General features: G+C 36.9%; 1 protein-coding gene and 1 long non-coding RNA gene across 3 annotated transcripts; both read left to right on the top strand.

Moving 5' to 3' along the window:
* The first annotated feature begins 2,477 nt into the window (after positions 1-2,477).
* LOC131244496 (uncharacterized) lies at positions 2,478-4,542 on the top strand. Its single transcript, XM_058244061.1, has 3 exons — positions 2,478-2,572; positions 2,686-2,750; positions 2,857-4,542. Exons 1-3 carry the CDS (start codon positions 2,564-2,566, stop codon positions 3,131-3,133), a joined length of 351 nt encoding a protein of 116 aa, XP_058100044.1. The 5' UTR covers positions 2,478-2,563; the 3' UTR covers positions 3,134-4,542.
* A 608-nt stretch (positions 4,543-5,150) lies between these two features.
* On the top strand, positions 5,151-7,222 carry LOC131244497 (uncharacterized). Of its 2 annotated transcripts, none has more exons than XR_009170329.1 (4): positions 5,151-5,668; positions 6,339-6,472; positions 6,654-6,854; positions 6,982-7,222. It is a non-coding gene; the product is annotated as an uncharacterized LOC131244497 (long non-coding RNA). The 2 variants fall into 2 exon arrangements; XR_009170330.1 differs by having other exon boundaries at positions 5,152-5,668; positions 6,993-7,222.
* The last annotated feature ends 3,104 nt before the right edge of the window (positions 7,223-10,326 follow it).

A 10,326-nucleotide genomic window follows, 5' to 3' on the forward strand; every position in this document is an offset into this window, starting at 1 on the left:
TTGTATGCAACAACCCTTTCTTCTTCTTCCTCTTGCCCTTTCAGCCCTGTATTATAATATGGGAAAGTATCCAGTGCTTAATGCTTACATTAAAGTTGGTTGTCAAGTACTCTTATCTTGATACACAACATACGTGGACGCCAAGGCATTCATCTATCCCTAGTGCAGGTGGGCCATTCTCCAACACTCGTACTGGTTTGGATAATCCTAACCACTAATTTTAGGGTTTTCTTTTTTCATCAAACTAAAGACTATTTTCAGTTTTTTTTTTCTAATCGTCCATTTGTAATCATCAAAAGCCTTCCAATCAGTGCCTAGGATCCAACCAGTGTAATTTGTAACACATTGCCCATCGTCTTTAGGGGCTAGCAGATGAACAGTCTTGATTTCTCAAGTGTTTGCCACATGTAAAGAGATACAAGTGCTTGATTATTAACTTAGATTAAAATAAGAGACACCACTAGCTATAGATGAGAAATTTGTGCAACTGGTTACGTGTGGGACCTGCTGTGGCATGTGATATCCAACTGACAGTGTTGCCCAACCATGAAGATCTGTGCATGCATGCTTGCGTGAATACAGCTTACCTCCTGTTAAAGAGGCATTTGTAGGATGACCTATCTAGGAATGCTTTCTATTCTTTAGGTTGTCATAGTAATGATTATCAGTTGTGCTGTTGGCATTTTATTATTTTTATATTTTATATACCTAAGATACTTGACTTTGGTTTAGCAAAGCTTGTAGGATGGCCTTTGATGGTTGTTGTCCCAATTGCAAATTCCCAAGCAATGACTGCCCACTAAGTGATCGAGTTCATGATTTGAGTGCACCTTACCTATTATATATGTATGTATGTATGCGTATGAAATGTAGGGATGTAAGTTGTCATGGTCATGAATAAAATCATTTTTGACTCATTTCTTCTTGGAAATGAAGTGGAAATGAATTAATCCTCTCTCTACATGTGAAATTGTGGTCCTGTTCTCATCCAAACAATCTGGATATACATTGCATTAGCAATATTTCTACCTGTAAAAGCCTGGTTTGGGTTGTACCAAAGGTCCAAAACATGTTGTTCCTGAGTTTCACAAACAATCCAATTACCCTTGATTTTGCAGCTAACAAAACTTCAAGGTGAAAAATTAGGCTGATTTCATAGAGCACAAACTGCTACAGTTTTGTTCTAGTCTAGTAGGTGGTTAATACTCAACTGCTATTATATCCTTAGTTCTGTGATTTTGCCTATGCTCCTGAGTACCATAAGACACCAATGCCCTTGAATTTCAAAGATGACCACCATTCCCTTTCTTCTCAGCTCTTGGTTTGAGCCAATGGGCTGCACATTTTGTAAAGTTTGCATGCAACTCTAACATTTGTTCTTTATGCTACATTGAGAGGAAGTTTTCTCGAGTATAATTCTTTTACAGGAAAAATTAAATTTCTCAGATTCCTATGCTAGTAATCTTTATTGACTGCCGCATGACTGAAAAATATGAGCAGAAGTTTATGATTTGACCATTAAAGTGTAATTTGAACAAAATTGATGATAGAACTACATGGAATTGATGATAGAACTACATGGAATTAAGAGGATTGATCTTAACAGTATGGTTGTCATGCACATAGACAGAAAATGCTTGTAATGAATGTTTATGAGTATTAGGTGGCCTATTAATGAAAACAATGTCTCCATCCATAATATGCCTGTTTATGATTTGACCAACTTTCAAATATGTATGTCCTTTTGATCCTTCCCTAATTGCATAAGTGGCTGAACCGTCTTTGTATGTTACACATAATTTGTCATCCACTAGTTTTTGTAAATGAAAATAAGAGGATTGATCTTAACAGTATGATCATCATGCACATAGACAGAAAATGCTTGCAATGAATGTTTATGAGTACTTGGTAATTTTGGAGTCCTTGGTTAGGGTTTGGGCTGAAAGTACGAGTGCTGGAGCCGACGCTTTCGGAGTTCGAACTCATTCTTTTGAAAAATAGAAAAATGGGAATATTAGTAAATATGGATTTTCTTGTTAAGAAGAAAATGGAAGATGGATTGAAAAAACATAAAAGAGATTTTTTTTTCTTCTTCTTTTTTGCTTCAAGAGAGAGACGAAGAGGTGAGAGTGGGGAAATCGAGGGAGAGAGTGGGGGAATGAAGTGGCTACGTGAGATTTGAAAATAGTGAGTGTAGTTTGGTTTGAAAATGACGTTTTGCATGCGTGGCATGCGTGTCTATGAGAGTTGTCTACGGATGCAGATTAACATGCAAACATGTGCTAGCAGTGAGGCCCATCCAATGGAATTCTTGAATCTTGTGGACGTATGGCATGCGGATGGTCAGGGCTTCACATGCACTTTGGCTTAGTAAAATTCTGTGTGTAGTGTGATTGGTTATTCAATTTGTAAAAGTGGAGCCAATGGTTATGTGATCCATTGTGGTGATCTAATGAGCTCCATTGTTCAGATGTTCAGTCTGGAAAGGTAATCCAATGTTCAGCCTCCCATACGTACAAAGTTACTAAGCTGTAATAACTCCAAGACTTGGGGTGCTCAGATCATGCGTCAAGTAAGTCCTTTGAGCATATTAATGGCATTTCTCTACTTCGATGGACAATCCATGTTGCATGTATGGTGGCAACCTTGTTTTGACAGACATACCATCTCTGCACTGCATTTTAGGATTGGGCTGAAGAAGCAAGAGCAGGTTTCAAGCAGTCCAAACTAGCAAATCAATGTAATTATCGGTGAGTCACTTTGCTAAGTTGTTATAATATATGTTAGAGAGTATGAGAAATGCATTTTCTGCACATGTTACTTCTTTGTGTTGACACTTGATTCACAATTCTGTAGGTATAAAATATACGCTGAAGGATATGCATGGTCATTGAGTTTAAAATATATAATCGCATGTGATTCTCTTTCACTAATAATACATCCACGGTACAAGGATTTCCTCAACCGGGGTCTTATGCTGAGAAAAAACTATTGGCCCATTAGTCCCACCAACCTTTGTCCATCTATCAAGTTTGCTATTGACTGGGGCGATGAGCATCCATTGGAGGTACCCTCTTCCCTCCTCTCCAACCTTCAACATATTCTTCTTCATCCTGCCTTATCACGTTTTTGAGGGATGTTAGGCTATGTGGCAGGCTCCATTTCCATCACTTGTTCCCACTTGAATGGGAAATGCTCAATTGGTCACTTGTTTCACTTTTTGAATAAATAATGTCAACCCCTCTTAACTCATTAGCATATGTTTGATCTTATTGTTGGGCATAACCGATGCCTTTATTGAGGGATTTATAAACCAGTTGGCACCATCATCATCCTAGCCTTGTTCCAACTGCTACTTGGGTCAGCTTTATAAATCCCATTTTTGTCAAAAATTACAAAGGCCTCATCTTCTGTTATGGTAAAAGAAAGAAGGAAGAAGAAGAAGAAGAAGAAGAAGAAGAAGAAGAAGAAGAAGAAAATGAAAAAAGACTGCGCTAGCATAATTATGTGTAGTCATACAGAGGGTGTACCTACAACCGAGCACCACATGGGTGAGAATGTGCATCAGATCCACTCCGTCCGCCAGGTGCACCACCACATTTTCATTGTGGATCCTTAAAATAAGTCCAATACAAGACTTAGGTTGGCCAAGTCATAGGGGATGGTGTAAAATCATCCCTAAAAACTCTAAATTCATTTGGTGTGGCCCACGTGAGTGTTGGAATGTCCTGAATTTTAACAGTGGGGTCTCCCATCTCCACTGTTCCCCATGGTGTAGCCCACCTGAGTTTTGAATCAACCTGATATTTGGGCCCTGGTGAAAACACAGGGTGGGTGGCGAACCTGATAGGGTGAGAAGGAAACTTGTTGGTCTTTTCTGTTATGCATCATCTCAAACAAAAATGCATTTACTTGATACATTAGTCTGGGTATCAACCTTGCCACTGTAGATGTTGCCATTCTCTATGAAAGTGATTGGTACATTTTCCATTCTGCTTTGCTAGTAGCATTTTAATGGGAAAAAGAAGGAAGCTGTTATTGCAACTTATAGCAAAAAAGAAGGAAATGATAGCCATCGATGGTTACGAAATTATATCAGGTTTTTTTTTCTTCAAATCAATGGTTACTTTCCTTTTGTGCACTCATTTCTAAACTGATAGCCATCGATGCAGACCTGTCACCACATGTAGGAGTAGTACTTGGGCTTCATGCACTCATTTGTAGCCTGGTTCATCAAATCATTTGTGTAACTGATTGACTTTTCCTTATTGCAACAAAACCTAGACTTTTGTAACTAATGCACATGCTTGTGAAGTGATGCAGATCGATGGATGGTTGTGAAGTGATTCATTGACTTATTTTGTGATTGCAGTGATGGGTTGCAGGTTTTTGTGAAGTGATGCACATTAATGGTTTTTCTTTTCTTCCACATCAATGGTTACTTTTCTTTCTTGCACTCATTTGTAAACTGATTCATGCACTCATGTGAACTGGATTGTATCATGTGATTGCAGCAGATCCTAATTTAATTTGTCAACTGATTCGTAGACTAAACTCCAGACAAATCTGTGAATTGAAACTCATTTGTGAATTGAACTTGAACTAGAATGCGGACTGTAGCTTTTAGTTTAGAAACAATTAATTGTCCGTATAACATGGATTAAAGCTCACCTAGGACTCGGATCACCCTTGTTCTAAGTGCATAGTGAACATGGACTTCATAAAAAGTCATCCGTGTCAATGGTGGAGCATGGGCATTTTTGTAGGATAGGCAACTCTTTCATCGATTGACCTGTTTGAATTTGGAAATTGAAAGACTTAATTTTCAGAATGAACCCTGAGTTTTGAAGTTTGAACTTGCATCTATTTCTAGAAAAAAACTAGTTGTGTTTTGAAGTACCAATATGCAGTTCATTTTTGTCTCTGGTATAGTTCTGTCTCTATGCCATTTGCCGCTCTATGCCATTGAATTTCATGATTCATTTGGCTCTGGTAATTTGCAAAATGAGAAGATGACTGATAACATTTTGTAATCAATCCAGCTCATGACATGTTGCAGTTCATGGTGACTCATGATGCATCATTCACTGGAACTGTCCTATGTGGTGGTTGAAAAAAAAATGTTGATTGGTCAAGGCCAAGTCAATTATTCTTCTATTGCAAGTTCTATTTTGACAGGGTCAAGCCAAATGTTGAAACTGAAAGACCAGTCTCCTAGTCCAGCCTGTACTCTACACATCATTGGTCCTGTCAAAACACCTTTATCAATTGTTTATTAGAACTTTTTCTCAGGCAATTTTGTTTAATTGATGATAGAAAAATGGAAAATCGACATTCGGTGGACCATGATGATTGTGAAATTAGTGTTCAAGTTTGCAGTTTCTTTGTTTCATGGCAGTTCTCTCTCTCCCTCCCCCACGTGCACCCCGCCTCTCTTTTCTAATGCTGTTTAGTTTGTGATTTTGATCATAGTCCCTGGTAGAGACGCTTGCGAGATTGAATGGTGCACCAAGAAGATGCTGGCCTAAACGTCGAGATGGAAAAACTGGCTTTTGCAAAGGGTATATGGAGTTATGTATGTGAGATGGACAATGCATTGCGTAAATACCCTCCTACCCATCGTATATGCACAAACTTGGCTGTGATTGCTCTCCAGCTAATTCAAAAGGTGACTACTCCATCCTCACTTCCTGCAATGTAGCCCTTTTTAGCAATGTTCAACAACAACTGGTCCGCTGGGAACTTAGCTGTGTTGACTCAGTTTGGTTGGTCTATGACCATTGCCTCTACCAAATCCTATTCCATGAGAATAACTGATGTGCTTTTCATTCACAAGGTTGGGACTAACTAGACATCTAAAGACTGATTATCGAGTCGAATAAAATCTCAAATACATAATTACTGTTAACTAAAATGAGATGAGCTCTGTTTTAAGTGGCAACCAAACAGGGCCTTAAGTTTGTTTTAAGCTGCAGATTCCACTCTTTTATTTCATAAAAGGATTTTTAAGATGTATCTTTCGGATTTGATACATTTTGTTTTGTTGAAAGGTGGTAGGTGGTTTTTTCCTTTTTGGGCACAAGTAGGGCTGTTAGGGGCCAGCTTTGCCCTAGATTCTGAACTTTCTGAGTTGGGCATATTAATTTTTTTTTAATTTTTCCTAGCCTATTGGCAAGCTTACAAGTAAGGTATTATAAGGTAAGATAACCAGGGATCTAACCTGGATCACTCATACTTGCAGCAGTCTTACTTTTATTTACTTGGACAGTTTAATAGATTGATGAGGATTGTCATTTTTTTTATTCTAAGGAAAAGTTACTCTCTTGTTATTTATCCAGGACTAATCAACATGCAGTTGGATGAAAAAATTGGCAATCTGATTAAAATTTGGTACAGGTTCATTATCCAATGGAAGCCTTCCAAAGTGTTCCAATAGCTGATTCCAAAGTGCAGCTTCTAGAAATACATGCAGGTTAGCTTTTTCTCCAAAATGTTTTCTGGCTTTAGTATTTCAATTTTCAGGGAATATTATGCGTATAGCCTAATACTTGGTTTTTATGATTCTAATGAGTGAGAAATGGTTGGAATTAGCCTTTTCTCTTCAGAAGTAATTTATTTTTTGTAATATTAATGGATCTGAATCAATCTTACAGAAGGCTGAAATGAGGTGTCTCTTACCACAAGAAGTCTGCTGGATCATGGATTTTTTTCTGGATCCCCTCTGCATGAAGAAGACGGGAATAAGAAATCAAATGGCCTATTTCGCAATGTCTTTTTTTGTGTTACAAGCTCGTGAGAAGTTTCTATCATTGAGGAAAGGTACAAAGTCGGATGTTGCTGCTGTCTTAGAAGAGGTATTGTCCTATTTTCAACTGAGAGGCCTTTTTCTAACCGTGACTCATAAAAAATCTAACATTTTGTTTTATGGTATTTCGTTTGTCAGCTTAATTCCTTAAGATAGAAATATTGATTTAGTTATAGGCATATTTCAGGACCTCCACATTGCAAGGTCTTCATTCGAGCAGGCTCGCTTCAATCTGGTATTTACAGCCCTACAATGTCTGAATTATAAACTACTGGTGGTTCACAGAGTTCCACAGAGATTAACAATGTGGGTCCCAGAAAGGTGGGCCTGCCTATATGGTTGTTAGACGCTTTTGATACCTATTCATCAAGAAAACCTACTATTTTATGCTAAGAAATAAAAAACACTTTAATTTTATACATCAATTGCATTTTGAAACATTGTTGGAACTAGCTTCATGCAAATAAGTTGGCTGTTTTGTTTCTCAAGTCTTATCTTTTTGCATTATCTTTGTTCTAATGTGCTTAACCATGTGATTGTTTGTCTTCAACATAATCACGTGCAAATGCAACCCAGATCTGAATAGTTGAATGTGGATTGAATTTCTAGATTTAAAGCCAAGGACTTCAAGAAAACACCCACAGGTCAAGCAGCAAAATAAACAAAGAGACTTAAATGATATGTGGTCTCTTTTTCTTTTTTTTTTTTTTTCTTTTTAAAAGCATATATCCAATCCAAATATTTGGAATTTGGATGATATATTTGATTTTGATTTCTTCCTTTTCTATTGTGTAGACTTACCTTCTCAAATAGGTTGGTTCGTTTAGAGCTTTGGAGATATGGGTATATCTAGTTTTGGATGTATATGTTGATTAATACACATTCATAACTAGATATACCAATTTCTCCAAAGCCCCAATGAACCAACTTATTTGAGAAGGAAAAGTCTACACGAAAAGGAAGAAATCAAAATCAAAATTATCATCCAAATTCTACTTTTTTTAATTAATGAGAATCACCGACGGATTTTAGCCGCCGAGAATGCCGACGGATTTTAGCCGCCGATAATGTCGACTATTTTTAGCCGCCGAATGCCGACAACACCGATGGTTTTTAGCTGCCAGAAACGCCATCGGCACGCCGACGGACCTTATGACGGCTAAAAGCCGTCGGGGGAGGTCATTGCTGATGGTTCTTAGCCGTCGGTGTTGCCCTGTTTTTTGGTAGTGAGAACCCTTTATGTATACTTTTAGTATATCTATGAATCAATAGTATACACAGCGAAATTTTGTACAATCATTGTACAAATCAAAATTATAAACATTAGAATGTTTATATACAAAAAGATTGAGGTGAGGAACCTCAGATATATCATTCAGAGCTTAGCAAAAGTTACATCATTTCAGCAAATATCCAGATCTTGATACATGACTTGGACTTGTCTTTTCATGCTTGATGTTTTAAGGTATATGAATAGAGTTAGTTATTAGACAATTTAGCTTTTCTTTCACTTTCCATTTTGAGACAGAATTCTTTACTATGGGAGATTTAGTTTTCATGTTTGTCTTTCCCACTTGATCCACTGACTCCTTCATTCTGTCATTCATCCTAAGTGTTGATGGATGAGTATTTCTTTTAACCAATCTCCTAGGTGGACTTTTGACATTCTGTATTTCTCTGGTTGGTTTGAATTTACCAATATTATTTTGACCAGAGTTATGTGGAGTCCTTCTAGGTGTCAAGCATTTAAACTTATAATGGCCCAAATCACCACATAAATGACAAACTGGAGTAGTTCTCGTATTACTACTTGAAGTAGCTGATTTTTCAGTTATTGGTGCTGCATTTCCAGTTCTCATTTTAGTTTTATCATACCCTAGGCCACTCTTGTCTTTTCCTTGTCTTCCCATCCCTAACAAATTTTCTAGTTTTTCACCACTCTGGGAAAATTTATAGTTTATTTCAGCAAATTTTCTGGAGTTTTCTAAGTCAAAACAGAGTGTGTGATTCTTATTCTGGAGATGCTCATTTTCATCTTTTAACAATTTAACTTGTTTAGTAAGCTTTGATGATTCCCTTTTTAGGGATATATTGATTCTTTCCAACTTATCATTATTTGAATGATATTGTTGTAAGTCATTGATTAGATGTGTATTAATTTCCAAGGTTTTGTCCAGATTTCTTTGCAGCAATGAAATGGCCTAGCTATATGTCCTAGAGGGGGGGTGAATAGGACTGCCAAAATAAAACTTTAACAGCGGAATAAAGAAAGATAGATAGCCTAATAAACTAAATCAAATCACAATACTGAAATAAAAGCAACCTTACTAAACAAGTATTGAGAGGTTGATACAAATTCAGTTCTAAGGACAACCTTACACCATAAAAACCAAGGGTTTATGGTAGGACAACCTTATTTTTAGAACATCCTTTGCATCGAAAACTCAAACTGGAGAGGAATAAATAAATAGCAAGGAATTGATATAAATTGCAGGAATTTAAAACTAAATTATTACAATATTCCCACTGTGTTTGAAATGTAAATTTTACAACATTCACATTCACACATACATTCCTCAAATTTGAATGAAAAGAGATAAAAACTTAAGCAAGCATTCAAACTACAAGACAAAGAGTTATAGTGGTTTGCCTATGTGTACACCAACTGTTCAACAATAGCCACACATCGCTACTCCACTCCTAATATCCTCACACAGGGGATATCAGCGTTCACTATCAAAGATAGGTTTTTCAAGTTCACCAAAAACCTTCACAATTGTGTTTTTCTCTGTGGGCTTACTCAATTTAAAAAAACCCCTCTTCTGAGTTTTCCTAGCTCTCCTCAGATAACTAATACAATCAGATTTTTCTGGTAAATCCCAAAAGAAAACCAAATGAAAGTAAATTACACAAACGTAAAATACCTGACTTTCTCCTTCGTTGTAGCAGCCCAGAAGAACCAAGTCGGAGTAGAGATTTGAATGTCAAAGTTCAATGTCTAATACTCTCTTAATAATGGTTCTAGGTTCTAATAGATTTTAAATTAAACCAAATTGGGTGTAGCTCTATTTGATTTTAATTCCAAGAAGACGGAATACAACAATTCCACTTTTCAAATAAGATTGTAATACAGGAACAAAATCAAATAAGGAAAGCTAAAGAAAGAGAATATTAAATATGCACACTTAGCTTAAAATGGAGCACAAACTTATCTCTCAGAAAGCCGAATTAAATTAGCTTCAATTTCATTATTTAATTATGAGATTCGTGCTCTATTTATAGGTGAACAATCACGTCTTCGACTAGTCGAAAGACCTCTATGACTGGTCGTAGAACCAACAGATATTTGAAAATTCAGGCACGATAAGATCTGGCAGTTTTACGACTGGTCGTAGGTGATCTACGACTGATCGTAGGTCCCCTTCGACTGGTCGTAGGTTTCACACAACTAGTCGAAGCTAACCAATCTTCAACGCTGTACATTGAGTCATAGCTCTACGATAGGTCAAAGAAATAGTCGA

This window comes from Magnolia sinica, chromosome 4, assembly GCF_029962835.1.
Source record: "Magnolia sinica isolate HGM2019 chromosome 4, MsV1, whole genome shotgun sequence".
Lineage (NCBI taxonomy): Eukaryota > Viridiplantae > Streptophyta > Magnoliopsida > Magnoliales > Magnoliaceae > Magnolia > Magnolia sinica.